The sequence below is a fragment of the Panthera uncia genome, chromosome B4 (genome assembly GCF_023721935.1).
Source record: "Panthera uncia isolate 11264 chromosome B4, Puncia_PCG_1.0, whole genome shotgun sequence".
NCBI classification, from domain to species: domain Eukaryota; kingdom Metazoa; phylum Chordata; class Mammalia; order Carnivora; family Felidae; genus Panthera; species Panthera uncia.
Genome location: NC_064809.1, coordinates 73,157,633 through 73,177,903, shown reverse-complemented (window position 1 = coordinate 73,177,903; position 20,271 = coordinate 73,157,633). Strand labels below are relative to the sequence as shown.

The window sequence follows — 20,271 nt, the reverse complement described above, 5'->3', positions numbered from 1 at the left end:
GAGTGTGGTTTTGATTTGTATTTCCCTGATAAGGAGCGACGTTGAACATCTTTTCATGTGCCTGTTGGCCATCCGGATGTCTTCTTTAGAGAAGTGTCTATTCATGTTTTCTGCCCATTTCTTCACTGGGTTATTTGTTTTTCGGGTGTGGAGTTTGATGAGCTCTTTATAGATTTTGGATACTAGCCCTTTGTCCGATGTGTCATTTGCAAATATCTTTTCCCATTCCGTTGGTTGCCTTTTAGTTTTGTTGGTTGTTTCCTTTGCTGTGCAGAAGCTTTTTATCTTCATAAGGTCCCAGTAATTCACTTTTGCTTTTAATTCCCTTGCCTTTGGGGATGTGCCGAGTAAGAGATTGCTACGGCTGAGGTCAGAGAGGTCTTTTCCTGCTTTCTCCTCTAAGGTTTTGATGGTTTCCTGTCTCACATTCAGGTCCTTTATCCATTTTGAGTTTATTTTTGTGAATGGTGTGAGAAAGTGGTCTAGTTTCAACCTTCTGCATGTTGCTGTCCAGTTCTCCCAGCACCATTTGTTAAAGAGACTGTCTTTTTTCCATTGGATGTTCTTTCCTGCTTTGTCAAAGATGAGTTGGCCATACGTTTGTGGGTCTAGTTCTGGGGTTTCTATTCTATTCCATTGGTCTATGTGTCTGTTTTTATGCCAATACCATGCTGTCTTGATGATGACAGCTTTGTAGTAGAGGCTAAAGTCTGGGATTGTGATGCCTCCTGCTTTGGTCTTCTTCTTCAAAATTACTTTGGCTATTCGGGGCCTTTTGTGGTTCCATATGAATTTTAGGATTGCTTGTTCTAGTTTCGAGAAGAATGCTGGTGCAATTTTGATTGGGATTGCATTGAATGTGTAGATAGCTTTGGGTAGTATTGACATTTTGACAATATTTATTCTTCCAATCCATGAGCAGGGAATGTCTTTCCATTTCTTTATATCTTCTTCAATTACCTGCATAAGCTTTCTATAGTTTTCAGCATACAGATCTTTTACATCTTTGGTTAGATTTATTCCTAGATATTTTATGCTTCTTGGTGCAATTGTGAATGGGATCAGTTTCTTCATTTGTCTTTCTGTTGCTTCATTGTTAGTGTATAAGAATGCAACTGATTTCTGCACATTGATTTTGTATCCTGCAACTTTGCTGAATTCATGTATCAGTTCTAGCAGACTTTTGGTGGAGTCTATCGGATTTTCCATGTATAATATCATGTCATCTGCAAAAAGCGAAAGCTTGACTTCATCTTTGCCAATTTTGATGCCTTTGATTTCCTTTTGTTGTCTGATTGCTGATGCTAGAACTTCCAGCACTATATTAAACAACAGCGGTGAGAGTGGGCATCCCTGTCGTGTTCCTGATCTCAGGGAAAAAGCTCTCAGTTTTTCCCCGTTGAGGATGATGTTAGCTGTGGGCTTTTCATAAATGGCCTTTATGATCTTTAAGTATGTTCCTTCTATCCCGACTTTCTCAAGGGTTTTTATTAAGAAAGGGTGCTGGATTTTGTCAAAGGCCTTCTCTGCATCGATTGACAGGATCATATGGTTCTTCTCTTTTTTTTTGTTAATGTGATGTATCACGTTGATCGATTTGCGAATGTTGAACCAGCCCTGCATCCCAGGAATGAATCCCACTTGATCATGGTGAATAATTCTTTTTATATGCTGTTGAATTCGATTTGCTAGTATCTTATTAAGAATTTTTGCATCCATATTCATCAGGGATATTGGCCTGTAGTTCTCTTTTTTTACTGGGTCTCTGTCTGGTTTAGGAATCAAAGTAATACTGGCTTCATAGAATGAGTCTGGAAGTTTTCCTTCCCTTTCTATTTCTTGGAATAGCTTGAGAAGGATAGGTATTATCTCTGCTTTAAATGTCTGGTAGAACTCCCCTGGGAAGCCATCTGGTCCTGGACTCTTATTTGTTGGGAGATTTTTGATAACCGATTCAATTTCTTCGCTGGTTATGGGTCTGTTCAAGCTTACTATTTCCTCCTGATTGAGTTTTGGAAGAGTGTGGGTGTTTAGGAATTTGTCCATTTCTTCCAGGTTGTCCAATTTGTTGGCATATAATTTTTCATAGTATTCCCTGATAATTGTTTGTATCTCTGAGGGATTGGTTGTAATCATTCCATTTTCATTCATGATTTTATCTATTTGGATCATCTCCCTTTTCTTTTTGAGAAGCCTGGCTAGAGGTTTGTCAATTTTGTTTATTTTTTCAAAAAACCAACTCTTGGTTTCGTTGATCTGCTCTACAGTTTTTTTAGATTCTATATTGTTTATTTCTGCTCTGATCTTTATTATTTCTCTTCTTCTGCTGGGTTTAGGATGCCTTTGCTGTTCTGCTTCTATTTCCTTTAGGTGTGCTGTTAGATTTTGTATTTGGGATTTTTCTTGTTTCTTGAGATAGGCCTGGATTGCAATGTATTTTCCTCTCAGGACTGCCTTCGCTGCGTCCCAAAGCGTTTGGATTGTTGTATTTTCATTTTCGTTTGTTTCCATATATATTTTAATTTCTTCTCTAATTGCCTGGTTGACCCACTCATTCGTTAGTAGGGTGTTCTTTAACCTCCATGCTTTTGGAGGTTTTCCAGACTTTTTCCTGTGGTTGATTTCAAGCTTCCTAGCATTGTGGTCCAAAAGTATGCATGGTATAATTTCAATTCTTGTAAACTTATGAAGGGCTGTTTTGTGACCCAGTATATGATCTATCTTGGAGAATGTTCCATGTGCACTCGAGAAGAAAGTATATTCTGTTGCTTTGGGATGCAGAGGTCTAAATATATCTGTCAAGTCCATCTGATCCAATGTATCATTCAGGGCCCTTGTTTCTTTAATGACTGTGTGTCTAGATGATCTATCCATTTCTGTAAGTGGGGTGTTAAAGTCCCCTGCAATGACCACATTCTTATCAATAAGGTTGCTTATGTTTATGAGTAATTGTTTTATATATCTGGGGGCTCGGGTATTTGGCGCATAGACATTTATAATAGTTAGCTCTTCCTGGTGGATAGACCCTGTGATTATTATATAATGCCCTTCTTCATCTCTTGTTACAGCCTTTAATTTAAAGTCTAGTTTGTCTGATATAAGTATGGCTACTCCAGCTTTCTTTTGGCTTCCAGGAGCATGATAAATAGTTCTCCATCCCCTCACTCTCAATCTAAAGGTGTCCTCAGATCTAAAATGAGTCTCTTGTAGACAGCAAATAGATGGGTCTTGTTTTTTTATCCATTCTGATACCCTATGTCTTTTAGTTGGCGCATTTAATCCATTTACATTCAGTGTTATTATAGAAAGATATGGGTTTAGAGTCATTGTGATGTCTGTATGTTTTATGCTTGTAGTGATGTCTCTGGTACTTTGTCTCACAGGATCCCCCTTAGGATCTCTTGTAGGGCTGGTTTCGTGGTGACAAATTCCTTCAGTTTTTGTTTGTTTGGGAAGACCTTTATCTCTCCTTCTATTCTAAATGACAGACTTGCTGGATAAAGGATTCTCGGCTGCATATTTTTTCTGTTTAGCACACTGTAGATATCGTGCCAAGCCTTTCTGGCCTGCCAAGTTTCAAAGGAGAGATCAGATCCGAGTCTTATAGGTCTCCCTTTATATGTGAGGGCACGTTTATCCCTTGCTGCTTTCAGAATTTTCTCTTTATCCTTGTATTTTGCCAGTTTCACTATGATATGTCGTGCAGAAGATCGATTCAAGTTACGTCTGAAGGGAGTTCTCTGTGCCTCTTGGATTTCAATGCCTTTTTCCTTCCCCAGTTCAGGGAAGTTCTCAGCTATAATTTGTTCAAGTACCCCTTCAGCACCTTTCCCTCTCTCTTCCTCCTCTGGGATACCAATTATGCGTATATTATTTTTTTTTAGTGTATTACTTAGTTCTCTAATTTTCCTCTCATACTCCTGGATTTTTTTTATCTCTCTTTCTTTCAGCTTCCTCTTTCTCCATAACTTTATCTTCTAGTTCACCTATTCTCTCCTCTGCCTCTTCAAGCCGAGCCATCGTGGTTTCCATTTTGTTTTGCATTTCGTTTAAAGCGTTTTTCAACTCCTCGTGACTGTTCCTTAGTCCCTCGATCTTTGTGGCAAGAGATTCTCTGCTGTCCTGTATACTGTTTTCAAGCCCAGCGATTAATTTTATGACTATTATTCTAAATTCACTTTCTGTTATATTATTTAAATCCTTTTTGATCAGTTCATTAGCTGTTGTTATTTCCTGGAGATTCTTCTGAGGGGAATTCTTTCGTTTGGTCATTTTGGAGAGTCCCTTGCGTGGTGAGGACCTGCAGTGCACTTCCCCTGTGCTGTGGTGTATAACTGGAGTTAGTGGGCGGGGCCGCAGTCCGACCCGATGTCTGCCCCCAGCCCACTGCTGGGGCCACAGTCAGACTGGTGTGTGCCTTCTCTTCCCCTCTCCTAGGGGCGGGATTCACTGTGGGGTGGCGTGTCCCGTCTGAGCTACTTGCACACTGCCAGGCTTGTGTTGCTGGGGATCTGGCGTATTAGCTGGGGTGGGTAGGCAAGGTGCACGGGGGGTGGAGGGGCAGGCTTAGCTCGCTTCTCCTTAGGTGATCCACTTCAGGAGGAGCCCTGTGGCAGCGGGAGGGAGTCAGATCCGCTGCCGGAGGTTTGGCTCCGCAGAAGCACAGAGTTGGGTGTTTGCGCGGAGCGAGCAAGTTCCCTGGAAGGAACTGGTTCCCTTTGGGATTTTGGCTGGGGGATGGGCGGGGGAGATGGCGCTGGCGCCTTTGTTCCCCGCCAAGCTGAGCTCTGCCGTCCGGGGGCTCAGCAGCTCTCCCTCCCTTTGTCCTCCAGCCTTCCCGCTTTCCGAGCAGAGCTGTTAACTTATGACCTCCCAGACGCTAAGTCGCGCTTGCTGTCGGAACACAGTCCGTCCGGCCCCTCCGCTTTTGCCAGCCAGACTCGGGGGCTCTGCTTGGCCGGCGAGCCGCCCCTCCGCCCCGGCTCCCTCCCGCCAGTCCGTGGAGCGCGCACCGCCTCGCCGCCCTTCCTACCCTCTTCCGTGGGCCTCTAGTCTGCGCTTGACTCCGGAGACTCCCTTCTGCTAATCCTCTGGCGGTTTTCTGGGTTCTTTAGGCAGGTGTAGGTGGAATCTAAGTGATCGGCAGGACGCGCTGTGAGCCCCGCGTCCTCCTACGCCGCCATCTTCCGGAACCCCCTCTGGTTGATTTTTCAACTCTTTTATTTCTGTCATAAGGATCTCATTGATGTCTTCTATTCTTTTCTCAGGTCCAGTGAATATCCTTCTGAATGTTACTTTAAATTCTCCCTCAAGCATGTTACTTACATCTGTTTTGCTTAGATCTCTGGCTATGGCCTTATCTTGTCCTTTTATTTGGGGTAAATTCCTCCACCTTGGCAGTTTGTCTATATCTCTGCCTTCTTGTCTGTGTTAGAAAAGTCATGTCTCCTGCTCCTGAAAGTAAGGGCCTTATGAAGAAGAGGTCATGTATCTTCCAGGGCCTAGCACTTAAAAAATCTTCCAGGGCCTAGCACTTAAAAAAGTGTCTCTGGTTTGTGCTGCATATGCTCTGCTGTTGGGTTTGGCCTTTCCTCCCTTAAGGCCAGTTATCTGCAGAGGGTCTCCTTGCCTGCTGTGGGAAATGTTTGGTCCCTGATCTGAATGTGCTGAGTTTGAACTAGGTATGCTCTGGTCTGCTTGTGAAATGAAATCTGGTACCACCTCCGCCAGAACTGAGGCCCTGAAGAACTCCCTAGTCAAAAGACATGATGTGGACAGAGGTTTATGCTGGTCTTCTGGGGGACGGGCCCACCACACTGGGACTGAGGCAAACTTGGGTGAGAAAAGCAATCCTGCCAGAGTGCAGAGGGAGTGGGGCTTGGTGTAAGCAAGTTAGGCAGCCAATGTTGGCACTGTGCTGCTTCCCACAGGTCACTCTGTGTTTACGCTGAGCATGGGAGAAGAAATGGTGCCAGCTAGCTCCTTTGTTCCTGGAGAGGCATCCCTATGAGTGCTGCCTCTCAGGGACATGCTCTGAGAAGAGCAAATTGGCACCCTCTTGCGTGCCCCAGGAATTCTTTATTTCACTGTTCTATGCTATCTGCTCCCCAGGTTTTTTGCCTGCCTTCTCTCCAGAAACAGCACAGTGCCCCTTCAGGCTCTATCCCAGACAAGCCACTAACCTTTAAAACTCCAGGCTTTAAGCCCTGCTGGTTGCAAGAACCCATGAAATTCAGTTACTCTCATTATCTAAGCCAATGGCTTTGGGGAGATGTTTTCCTTGTGCATCCCCCTGTGTGCTCCAATCTCTCTTGCCCTTCCCTGCGACCATGGCTCCCTCTCCCCCACCAGTACCTGCTATCCTTTTCTCCCCTAAAACATGTCTGTGCATTCTCTACCTTTTTCTGTGTGGTCTCTTATCTTTTTAGTTGAGGAGTTTGTGCTGTCAGTCTTCAGGTTGATCTCTTCTCTTTTTAGTTGAGGAGTTTGTGCTGTCAGTCTTCAGGTTGATTTTCTGGGGCATTTAGGATGATTTGTTAGTTATCTAATTGTGTTTGTGGGACACGATGAGCCTAGGGTCCTCCTACTGTGCTGCCATTTTCCCTCCTCTTCAGAAACCAGATTTTAAGTCCTAAAATAATTCATTTTTATCTAGTTTGCCATGTAGACCTTGGGAGATAATTCTAACGAGAAAATAGAGATTCAGATTCAGATTTGCCTACTTGCCTAAAGCCACATTGCCTGACCAGTAGCTGAGACTCGTGTCAAGGTCTTCTGACTCTCTGTATAGCCTCATTGCCATCCATTCAAGAAAGTCAAAGGGACCTCAAACTGACCCTTCCTTAGGACAGGGCCATGGGCATCAGAGTATAATATGACATCTTATTTCCCAGGGCAGTTTATGTCTCACTAATGGGGTTGTTTATGAATCATACATTAATTTATTTCTTTATTCTTTTACTTATTCAGTAATCAAAAATGCTTTTCTAATCTCCTACATTAAAAGTAGAATAGTGTACAAGAGCTAGCTTTGTGATGTTTTCATGCATTTATTCTATAAACCTTTCCTAAATACCTACTAAGTTCTAGGCATTGTGCTAAGCTCTGAGGATATAAAGATAAAAAACACTGACATGGTCCATGGCCTCATGGAACTTCTTAAAACACAGACATGAAACAAATTCATTCATTAAATATATACCGAGCCCTTTCTATATGTTAGGCATTCTTCTAAGTGCTAGGGATACAGTAATGACCAAAACAGGACAAATCTTTGAATTTACATCCCAGTGGAAGAGAAAGTTGATAATAAATGTATTATAAAATACCAGGTGCTGGTACGTGTTGTAAGGACAAAGCAAGGTAATAAGACAAAGATTGACTGCAGGGGATAGGGAAAAGTTGAGGGAGGTTGGGAAGACCTCTCTTACATACCCTATTTAAAAAAAATTTTTTTTTACAATTGTAGCAAGCATAATAAAGGAGAAACAAATGTAAAAAAGGAAATTACAGTGGCAGGATGAAGAGTAAGGCCTTCCCTGAGGAAATGACCCTTGAGCTGAGACCTTAGGGTTCTTAACAGGATAGGCAAGGAAAGAGGAACAAAGATGATAGGTAGATTGGTGAGTAATGGAGTTGGTGGGAAGAGTTACAGTTCACTTCCCCTCACTGGACCTCAGTTTCCTCACCTATAAAGAGAGGACATTGGGTTCTATGAGCTCCAATGAGTCCTTCAAATCAGAAAGGCATAGGTCCATGCTTGACCATGCTGAACGAGTACAGGATCTTTGTGAGTTTCTCTTTCCCTCTTTCCCATTGGATTTTTCTGTTATATGGAACTCCATTCTAGAGCATCTTCTATTATGAGTGGGCTCACTCTGAGTAAGTTTGTTGATGACTCTTTGACTCATATATTCAGCCCAAATATATTTCCTGAACTTCATGACCCAAATTCCTAGTGCCTCCTGGACACACCCTCACTGTCCCACAAGGCTCGTCAAACAACGTATTCAAAACTGTGTTTATTATCTTTGCCTCAAACATGTTCCTTTCCCTGGATCACCTATTTCAGTGAATGGGACCCCTCAGTCACCAAAGGCAGAAACCTGAGAATCAATTGTTTATTTACTTTCGTTCACCCTAACCAACAAATTGGTAATGACATCCTTTAGAATTCATCTCAGTGATATCTCTTAAATCTGCCTCCTCTTGTCTGCCCTCACTGTTGCAACCTCTGTTAACCCTTTATCATCTCTGACCAGGCTTACTGCTATACTCTACCATTTCTCCTTCCACAGAATGTTTGCAGGGATAATGATCTCATCTCCTTCAAATCCTTGTTTGAGTGACACTGTCTCAGTTTCTCCTCTCCTGACCACTCGATTTAAATTGCATACCTCACCGCACTCCTCTACCCTCTCGTTAATAATCTCTGTTTCCGTGATCTATTATTTTACATAGCACATAGCACCTTCTAACACATTATATTTAATTGTTATGTCTATTATTTATTTTCTGAGTTTCCTAACTAGAATGTAAGCTCTGTGAAGCTTACATTACAAATTTTTGTCTGTTGTGTTCAATGGCACACCCTAACAGTCTAGAACTCTACATGGCACATAGTAGATACTCAGTAAATACCTACTGAAAGAATGAGCTAATTGCCTTAACTATATGCTCCATGACCTTCTGCTCATCTTCCACTTTTCTGTAGGGTTAATGCTTCTAAACTGCCAATTTGATCACATGACCTTCATGCTTGGCACCACATGTCCCTGTGTATCCTCCTGCACCCACTCATTCTGAGATAATGAAGTTCTTCAGAGAAGCACTATTATTTTATGCCTCCCTATATCTGATAATACCATTTCCTTTGCCTAGAACACTATCTTCTACTTTGTCTACTTAGTGGAGTAAATATCAGTCAAACAGTCTTAAGCATTACTTCTTTGTTTAACAGGTCATCCAGAGATAATTGATTCACATTTTTGCCATTGCTGTATCCTGTGCATTATGTTATTACAGCCTTTATTTTGCTTCTTTATATGTCTATCTGCCTCTGTTAAATCCTAAGCCCTTTTGAGGGCAGGAATCATGTCTGAAACAATTTTGTATTCTCAGGATCTGGTACAGTGCCCAGCACTAGGATGCTTATTCAATATTTCCTGAATAAATGGGTATTAAAGTTCAAAGAAGCAGTTACAGAGGAGGCACTTTGGAATGCTGCATGTCACCAGAATTGAAGTAATAATGAGTGTGACCCAGAAGGAAACTCCTTGGTCTCATAGATTTTTATTTATACCTTTAAGCTGGAAGTCACATTTTTTTTAAATAAGAGAGGCAGTCTTATTCATCTGAAATGACTCAGCTACATTATGTTTTCTTCCAGGGCCAGTAACTTTAATCATGAAAAATCTCACCATCGTTACCGAGTTTGTCCTCATGGGATTGTCCAGAAATCCCCAGATCCAGACCATCCTTTTTGCACTATTTCTGGTGATTTACCTCTTGACCCTAATAGGGAATGTGATGATGATCCTGGTGATCAGAACTGATTCTCACCTTAAGACACCCATGTACTTCTTCCTAGGTCACCTGTCATTTCTAGATCTCTGTCTTTCTTCAGTAACCATGCCCAAGATGCTGCAGAACTTACTAATGCAGAAGAAAACCGTATCTGTGTGGGGCTGTGTGACCCAGAGTTTCTTTCTCATATTCTCTGGGAGCACAGAGGCCTGCCTACTCTCTGCCATGGCATATGACCGCTATGCTGCCATCTGCCACCCTCTCCTCTACAGCATGGTTATGAATAGGCCTCTTTGTGTCGGGATGGTAACTGCAGCATGGGCAGTGGGGTTCCTAAACTCCTTGCCAAACAGTCTTTTCACTTACAACTTACATTTCTGTGGCCCCAATATCATCCCTCACTTTTGCTGTGAGCTGTCTTCACTCTTCCCTCTCTCCTGCACTGACCCTACTGCCAATGAGGCCCTTCTTGCTGGGTCATGTGCACTGTTGGGATTTGTGACACTTCCCCTGATCCTCTTCTCTTATTCCAGAATCATCTCTGCCATCCTAAGCATACGTTCTTCTGAGGGTCAAGGCAAAGCCTTCTCTACCTGTTCTTCCCACCTTACTGTGGTGCTTTTGTATTATGGCACAGCTTTATTCAGATACATGACTCCCCTCTCCGGCTCCAAGTTGGAACAAGTGGTCTCCATTCAGTACAGTGTGATCACATCCTTGCTGAACCCCATCATCTACAGCCTCAAGAACCAGGAGGTGAAGGCAGCTCTGTATAAAATGTTGAAGCAATAAATGTGTCCTTCTGTGATGGAGAATTCCTATTGTATTTGGCTTGAAGACAGTGAGAAAACAGGTGATGAAATACATTCATAATGGCTAACTTGATCACTTTAAGAATATTCCATTTGATGAAAATAACCTCTTGTTAATAGAGGTTTAAGTGTGTGATTGCTTATTTTATTGTATTTGGCAAGAAAATTAAGTGAAGACTGAGAAAAAAGTACTAAAATGGAGTAGTGTAGACAAACTAAGTCCAAATATGTTTGTTTTGTCCAAGAGTTTTAGGATAGAGTTCAGAGTGTTTTGTTTTTTTTTTTTAAGATAGGAGTGTAAAATGCACTTCAAAGTGGAAAGTAGTTACTAATTGAATATGATACTGAATGAAGTTTGCTTCATCCACCTAACCTTGAGTAGCCTAAAAAACTGATATGCCTAGTTGCCAGAAAGCAAAGACACAGGTTGGTGGGGACCTGCCCTAGCCCATTCAAGGGGGAAAAATAGTTTTTCAGGTGTTCTGGTGGTGACTAGTGTCTGGAATGAGATCTAGCTCTTTGGTGACTTGTTGGAACCCAAAGAATAGAATGACTATGATCTCACAAAATGATGTTTTCATTCAACCTTGAGGCTGTCAAGCCAATTAGTTCATTCAGTATTTCATGGTCTCATTCAGCCAATCCCTTCTGAGTCCAGTGCCCATTACTGCTTTGACATATATTCAGTCAAATAAATTAATTTCTTGTCACAAAAGATTCATGGAGTGGGCATGGATTGCAAGAACATTGTTAAAATGTCAATACTACCCAAAGCAATCTACACATTTAATGCAATCCCTATCAAAATTCCCACCAGCATTTTTCACAGAACTAGAACAAACAATCCAAAAATTCGTATGGAACAGCAAAAGACCCCCAATTACCCAAAGCAACCTTGAAAAAGAAAATTAAAACTGGAGAGATCACAATTCCGGATTTCAAGCTATGTTATAAAGCTGTAGTGATCAAGACAGTATGGTACTGGCACAGAAACAAACACATAGATCAGTGGAACAGATAGAAAATCCAGAAATGGACCCACAACTGTATGGTCAACTAAACTTCAACAAAGCAGGAAAGAATATCCAATGGAAAAAAGACAGTCTCTTCAACAAATGATGCTGGGAAAACTGGATGGCAACATGCAGAAGAATGAACCTGGACCACTTTCTAACACCATACACAAAAATAAATTCAAAATGGATTAAAAAATAAATGTAAAACAGGAAACCATCAAAATCCTAGAGGAGAACACAGGAAGCAATCTCTTTGATCTCAATTGGAGCAACTTCTTACTAGACATGTCATTGAATGCAAGGAAAAGAAAATCAAACATGAACTATCGGGACTTCATGAAGGTAAAAAGCTTTTGCACAGCAAAGGAAACAATCAACAAAATGAAAAGGCAGCCTATAGAATGGAGAAGATATTTGCAAATGGCATATCAGATCAAGGGTTAGTATCCAAAATCTATAAAGAATTTATCACACTTAACACCCATAAAACAAACAACCCAGTTAAGAAATGGGCAGAAGACATGAGTAGACATTTTTTGAAAGAAGACATCCAGATGGCTAACAGACACATGAAAAGATGCTTATCGTCATTCATTGTCAGGGAAATACAAATCAAAACCACGGTGAGATATGACCTCACACCTGTCAGAATGGCTAAAATTAACAACACATGAAACAACAGTGTTGGGAGGAGGTGAAGAAAGGGGAACCCTCTTGCACTTTTGGTGGGAATGCAAACTGGAGCAGCCACTCTGGAGAAGAGTATGGGGGTTTCTCAAAAACCTGAAAATAGAACTATTGTATGATCCAGGAATTGCACTACTTTGTATACCCAAAGGATACAAAAATACAGATTCAAAGGGGCACATGCACCCCAATGTTTATAGTAGCATTATTAACAATAGCCAAACTATGGAGAGAGCCCACATGTCCATCTACTGATGAATGGATAAAGAAGATGTGATATCTATCTATCTATCTATCTATCTATCTATCTATCGATATATCACATACATATATATATGCATATACATACACACAATGGAATATTACTCAGCCATTAAAAAGAATGAAATCTTGGGATACCTGAGTGGCTCAGTCGGTTAAGCATCTGACTTCAGCTCAGGTCATGCATGATCTTGCAGATTGTGAGTTTGAACTCCGCTTGCTGACAGCTCAGAGCCTGGAGCCTGCTTCAGATTCTGTGTCTCCCTCTCTCTCTCTGCCCCTCTCCTGCTTGCTCTCTCTCTCTCTCTTAAAGATAAACATTAGAAAAGAAAAGAAAAAAAAAGAATGAAATCTTGCCATTTGCAATGGTGTGGATAGAGCTAGAATATGTTATGTTAAGCAAAATAAGTCAATCAGAGAAAGACAAATGCCATATGATCTCACTCATATGTGGAATATAAGAAAAAACCCAGATGAACACATGGGAAGTGGGGGAAGAAGAGAAGAGAGGGAAATAAACCACAAGAGACTCTTAATGACAGAGAACAAACTATGGGTTGATAGAGGGAAGCGGGTGGGAGATAGGCTAGATTGGTGATGGGTACTAAGGAGGGCGCTTGTTGTGATGAGCACTGGATGTTGTATGTAAGTAATGAATCACTGAATTCTATTCCTGAAACCAAAATTGCACTGTATGTTAACTAAAATTTAAATAGATAGCTAAATAAATAAATAAGATTCATGGAGTGAGGAGACAATAAACTCAAAACCCAAAGTGTAGGCTGACTCATATGATCTCCTTTAATGAAAATGTTAATATGAATCACTGTGTTTATACCCTTATAAGCATTAACCAAAAGTAAGGTTTTTTCTTTGGCATTTTCTTAATTTCTTACAAATCAAAATAATAAATATCGTTGGTTCATTTAATATTTTAATTATGAACTTTTAATCTTAAATATGTAATAAACTCTATGAAATTAGGGGAATGGATGGACAAGAAAGGTATTTTATAATTTTTAGAGATGTAAATATATAAAAATCAGTTTTCAGAAAAAATATACTTCATTTTGAAGTGTATTGCTAAAATATGGATAATGGTTTTATACAATAATAATTACCCTTGCATCAGTTCTAAGGATTGACATCATCTGATTTTGTCAAGGAAAAATGGATTTTTTTTTGAAATTTATTGTCAAATTGGTTTCCATACAACACCCAGTGCTCATCCCAAAAGGTGCCCTCTTCAATACTCATCACCCACCCTCCCCTCCCTCCCACCCCCCATCAACCCTCAGTTTGTTCTCAGTTTTTAAGAGTCTCTTATGCTTTGGAAAAAGGGATTTTAGTATGGAGTGTAGTAAATCATGTACTTCATGTGGTGCATCTGGTTCTCCTTAAGTGATCTAAATTTGAGATATGGTAGGAATAGAATTAACATGATTTAATGACTTTTTAAAGTTTATTTATTTCAAGAGAGAGAGAGAGAACATGAACAGGAGAGGGGGAAAGAGGGAGAGAGAGAAAATCCCAAGAAGGCTCTGCGCTTCTGTCAGTGTAGGGCCCGACATGGGGCCTGAACTCATGAACATGAGATCGTGACCTGAACCAAAACCAAGAGTTGGATGCTTAACTGACTGAGCCACCCAGGTGCCCAATTTAATGACTTTTAAAGAAACAGTTCATAATGACATCATTATGCTCCCACACCCCAACTTTTAAAACATTCTTAAGAGAAACTTTCCAAAGTGGACATATTTATATATAGTATAGGGACATAACTATACCCAGAATCCTTACCCAGACCACACCCTAATAAAGGATATGAATGAAGTCACATAAACTATGTAAATAGTCTGTCATCTATATCATGTAACCATTCGCTTCCTCATCTGCATCTTTGACAGATGGATCCAAGGACCAATCTATAATCAATCTCCCCTCCCTTAGGAGACTGAGACAGTTATTGGCACATGCTTACATGTGTGCTTGCCACCTGCTCCTTTATTTTCAATTCTTACTGCAGACTCTTATGCAATAAGATCCCTAGTGGACTTCCCTACTTGCTTCACATATGCATACTATATGTATGAATTGTGTTGGTGAAAGCGTGGCTTACACTTAAACTGCAATCCCTCATTTTCTCACTTGCATTTCCACACCTATCTTAGTGCTATAAGTATTTTATGTTCTTGATTTATATTGCCCATATGCTTGCATAAGTTTTTGCATTAATTTATAGTCAAACCAACAGAATATTAGAGGGTCCGGCAATACTTATTTGCCAGGCCTGAGAATCATTTTTAAATCATGTTTTAATCTTTATCAATTTTATATGCATAAAATGCTACTTCTTTCATGTATTTGCATTTATTTTTTATCATAAATAACATTTAGCATTTCTCAAATATTAAACGTTGGTATTTCTTCTTTTATCATTAGCATACCATTTTCCTGTTTGTTACTTCATTCATAGTATTATTTTTTTATTTGAATGATGTGTTTAAATTAGAAGGATATTAATCTTTTGCTATAAGTTGTTGCAAACTTTTCCAAAGTTTACCATTTTACTTCTATTGTTTTTATTTTTTAAACTGTGTTATGTAGCCATATCTATTTCTTTTTCTTTTTGTGTAATTTTCTCTGCTTTTAAGCTTACAAAATCCTTTACCGTCTGTGTCCAAAAATTTCCTTCTAGTTTTTGTGTGCCTTTTTTTTTTTTTACACTTAATCCTTCTGGAATTTCTCTTGCCCCATCCAAACAATCACAGCTCTGACCCTTGTTCAGTTCAGGGAGGCAGGGCTAGACACAGAAATGAATGAGAAACAAAGGAAAGACATTGAGTTAAAATAGTGTCAAGAGCCAAATAAACTATATGGATGAATTCTCAATAGTAGGTTTCCAACTAGAGTTAGTAAAGAGGATCTGAAACATAACTTTTGAATGGTTCTTCTGACTTATGTAAGGATAGGGAGGAAATGTGAAAAGTGTTTCATCTGCTCCTAGGTTTAAAACCATTATCTACAATCTTAAGATTCCCAAATTATAAATTCATTCACAACTTTAAGAAACAGACTCATCTGTCCAATACCAATAGAAAATTCTATGAAATTCTCCCAACATATCTTCCCAATTATATGTACCCTCTTCCACTGGTTATCCCATCCAATCCCTGACTTTAAATGTTGCCTCTGCTCCTATGAATCCCAAATATGTATCTCCACCCTGGACCTCTCCTGCAAGTTCCAAACTCATGTATTTAATTACCTACTTGACATCTCTTGGTTATCTAACAGGTATCTCAAATGTAACATGTTCAAATTGAAGTCATTATTTAAGTTAATGGCACCATAATTCATCCAAAACCCGAGAGTCATCTTTTGATTCCTTTTTTCTCTTTCTCCCAGCATATATTCAATACATAAATCCCAGTTGCTCTGTCTTCAAATTTATCCTGAATCTGGACACTTCTCATCACCTTCACCTCCACCAATCTAGTTCAAGCCATTATTTTCTCCCACCTGGACTCAGGGCTGGTATTCAAAATATTTAATAACCAGTAAGGCATGAGTACAGAGCAATCAAAATAGATTCCCAACAGATAAAAATGGATTATGTTTTTCTTGTCTGCCATGAATACTGGCTGAATTTTAGCCCAGCTAGGGAAAAAGGCAATAGCTTCCCAACTGATTTCACTGCTTCTATTATTGTCTCTTAAAGCTACAAACAAACAGAAAAAAAAAAAAAACAGACTGATGAACTTTTTAGAAAAGTTATAAAACAGATTATATCACTCCCCTAAAGAGGTAGAAAAGAAAAATCTATAGTTTCCTGTCACATTGAAAGTCCAAACTTCCTTGATCTACAAGGCCCACAAAATTTGTCTTTTGTGGGCTTGGTGACCTCACTTCTCTTGTTTCTTCCTTTTTTACTATACTCCGACCACACTGGCCTTATTACTGTTTCTCAAAGGCTCCAGATTTCTCCCCACTCAAGAGTTTTGCATTTGCTGGGGCGCCTGGGTGGCGCAGTCGGTTGGGCGTCCGACTTCAGCCAGGTCATGATCTCGCGGTCCGTGAGTTCGAGCCCCGCGTCAGGCTCTGGGCTGATGGCTCAGAGCCTGGAGCCTGTTTCCGATTCTGTGTCTCCCTCTCTCTCTGCCCCTCCCCCATTCATGCTCTGTCTCTCTCTGTCACAAAAATAAATAAACGTTGAAAAAAAAAAATTAAAAAAAAAAAAAAAGAGTTTTGCATTTGCTGTTTCCTCTACTGACATATTTTTCTCTGTATATTCACATGCCTTGTTCCTTCCCTTTAGGTTTTCCCTAAGAGTATTCTCCTCATGGAATTATTTCCTGACTACCCTATATTAAATATTCTACCTTCTCCATTCTACTATTTATCACCAGCTAACAGTATTTATGTATATTTGTATTTACACTTGGTCCTCCCCAAAATAATATAAGCACCTTGAAAACAGAGACTTTATCTGTATTTTATGCACCTAAAACAATATCTAGCCCGCAGGAGACATTCAAAACTATTTGATGGGATTTCCATGTCTAGCCATATGGATAACTGGTGCCAGATTTGTCCTTCTCATAAATAACTAGAAAAATGAGCAAAATATCTGGAAAAGGTCCTGTTTGCCCCCACTAGAAAACAGGCAGCTTAGGATTTTGAATCCTGAAAGACAGGAAACAGATAAGGTGAGTCCTGCCTTTCTCACTGGAGGCACTTTATAGACCGTGATGCAGGAGGGGAGAAAACAAGCAGAAAATGACAGTGTTGTTGAGTTAGGAGACACAGATTGAGTTCAAGAAGAGAAAGAAAGAGGGACTTGTGGGGAAGAGTGCTAGAAAGAAGAGATACTTAGATAAAAAATTTCAGAAATTTGAGTATAGAGCCCCATTAGCCTATGTTTAATGTTATGCTGTCTGTGAATCATTAAGTGAAACTCAAATAGGCCAAGTAAGCACCACTACTGTGAGAAGCTGTGAAAACAATTCCAAGAGATTTCACATGACTGAGAATACTTAGTGACCATCCAGAGTGGAAAACCACATTGAACACTTGTAGAATTCAAGAGTCCATAAAAATGTCATACTTTGAAGTGGGGCTAACATAGCCTGCCCAATAATTAATACTCATTCTTCACAGATTCTTCCAAGAAGCAGAACAAGAGGTAACACTTCCCATCTCATTCTATTAGGCCACTATTACCTTTATACCAAAACCAGATAAAGACATCACAAGAAAACTGCAGTCATCTAGGGAAAACCCTTAGGTAACATTAAACTCAATGGTAAAAGATTAAATACTTTATCCTTAAAATAAGGAATAAGAGAAGGATGTCCATTCTTGCCACATTTATTCAGCATTGTCGTGGAGGATCTGGCCAGGGCAACCAGGCAAGTAAAAGAAATGAAAGGAATCCATAAAGGAAAGGAGGAATTAAAACTATGTTCATTTGCAGATGACATGATCTGTACATGAAAAATCTAAGAAATCCAGTAAAAATTATTAGTTCTAATAAAACTTATTAGAATTAGAACATAAGGGAAGGGAAACAAAAATAATATGAAAACAGGGAGGGGGACAAAACAGAAGAGACTCATAAATTTGGAGAACAAACTGAGGGTTGCTGGAGGGGTTGTGGGAGGGGGAATGAGCTAAATGGGTAAGGGGCATTAAGGAATCTACTCCTAAAATCATTGTTGCACTAGATGCTAACTAACTTGGATATAAATTTTAAAAAATAAAAAATGAAATTGAAAAAAAAGAATTAGAACTAACATTGAGCAAAGTTGCCAGATATAAAATCAATATATAAAAACCATTGTATTTCTATAAACTAGCAATGAACAATCCAAAAACAAAATTAAGAAAATAATGCCATTTAGAATAGCATTGAAAATAATAAAATACTTAGGAATGAATTTATTAAAATAAGCACAAAATTTATACTCTAAAAACTACAAACGATAAACACTATTGAAAGAAAACAATGGAAAGACATCCTATATTCATGTATCCAGTGTGGCTAGGTGAATAAAAAAATAAGATCCAACCATATGCTACCTACAAGAGACTCCAGATTTACGGACACACATACACTCAAAGGGAAAGGATAGAAAAAGATATTCATGAAGGTGGAAACCAAAAGAAAATAGCTGTATTTATACCAGATAAAACAAACTTTATGCCCAAAACTATAACAAGAGCCAAAGAGGGTCATTACATAATAATAAAGATGTAAACTTATCAAGAGAATATAACAATCATAAATATATATGCATCCAACATTGAAACACCTAAATATTTTAAGCAAATATTGAAAGATTTGAAGGGAGAAGTGGACAACAATAAAATAATAGTAGAGGATTTCAATATCCCAATTTCATTGGTGGATATATCATCCAGAAAAAAGAACAATAAAGACATGTTGGACTTGAACCACACTTTAGATCAAATGGATCTAACAGACATTTATAGAACATTCCATCCAACAGCAGCAGAATATATATTCTTTTCAGTTGCACACAGAACATTCTCCAGGATAGATCATTTAATGGGTCACAAAAGATGTCTTTGCAAATGCAAGATGTAAATGTTTTCCAACCACAATGATATGAAACTAGAAGTCAACAAGAGATAAGTTGGAAAATTTACAAACATGTAGGAACTAAACACACTTATGAACAACCAGTATGTGAAAGAAGAAATTGAAATAGAAACAAAAAAAACTTAAATGAAAATGGAAAAAAATATACCAAACTCTATGGAATGCTGCAAAAGCAGTTCCTAGAGGGAAATTTATAGCAATAAATACCTAGATTGAGAAAACAGCCTAACTTTACACCTCAAGGAACTAGAATAAGATGAACAAATTAAGTCCAAAGTTAATGGAAGGAAGGAAATAACAAAGCTCAAAGTGGAACAAATGAAATGGACACCAGAAAAACAATAGAAAAGATCAATAAAACTAAGAGCTATTTTTAAAAAGATAAAATTGACAAACCTTTGGCTTGACTTAAAAAAAGATATGACTCAGATACATAAAACCAATGAAAGAGAAGATAACAATTGACACCACAGAAATACATAGGATCATACATACTGCTATGAACAAGTTTACTCTAACAAACTGGATAATCTAGAAGAAATGGATAAATTCCTGGAAACATAAAACCAAGCTGGACTGAATCATGAAGAAATAGAAAATCTGAACAGACCAATAATGAGTAAGGAGATTGAGTCAGTAATCTAAAATGCCCCAATGTAGAAAAGTCCAAGCCCAGAAAGTTTCACAGGTGAATTCTGCCAAACATTTAAAGAATTAATGTCAATCCTTTTAAGACTCTTCCAAAAAAATTGAAGAGAGAACACTCCCAAACTCATTTTATGAGGCCAGCCTTACTCTGATACCAAAGCCAGACAAGGACACTGCAAGAAAACTACAGGCTAATATCCTTGTTGAATATAGGTGAAAAAATTATCAACAAAATATTAGAAAACTGAATTCAACAATACATTAAAAGGGTCACAAACTATGATCAAGTGTGATGTATCCCTGGGATGCAAGGATGGTTCAATATAGGCATATCAATAAATGTAATACATCACATTAATAGGATGAGAGATAAAAATCATATCATCTCAACAAATGCAGGAATGGTATTTGACAAAATTCAACATTCTTTCATGAAAAAACCCTCAACAAATTATAGAAGGAACATACTTCAACATAATAACATATATGAGAAACCCACAACTATCATCATATTCCACAGTGGAAGGTTGAAAGCTTTTCTTTAAATCAGGAAAAAGACAAAGAGGCCACAATCACTGCTCTTAATCAACATAATGTAAATCTTAGCTATAGCAAATACATAAGATATAGAAATAAAAGGTATCCAAATTGGAAAAGAAGAATTAAAATTGTCATTATTTTCAGATGATATCATCTT

General features: G+C 38.9%; 1 protein-coding gene across 1 annotated transcript in view; it reads left to right on the top strand.

Moving 5' to 3' along the window:
- Positions 1-10,317, top strand: part of LOC125920198 (olfactory receptor 8S1-like) — a 58,946-nt gene extending 48,629 nt beyond the window's left edge. Inside the window, exon 3 of the mRNA XM_049627253.1 lies at positions 9,568-10,317. Coding sequence (XP_049483210.1) covers positions 9,568-10,317 — 750 coding nt within the window. The remainder of the gene's footprint in view (positions 1-9,567) is intronic.
- Positions 10,318-20,271: the final 9,954 nt, after the last annotated feature.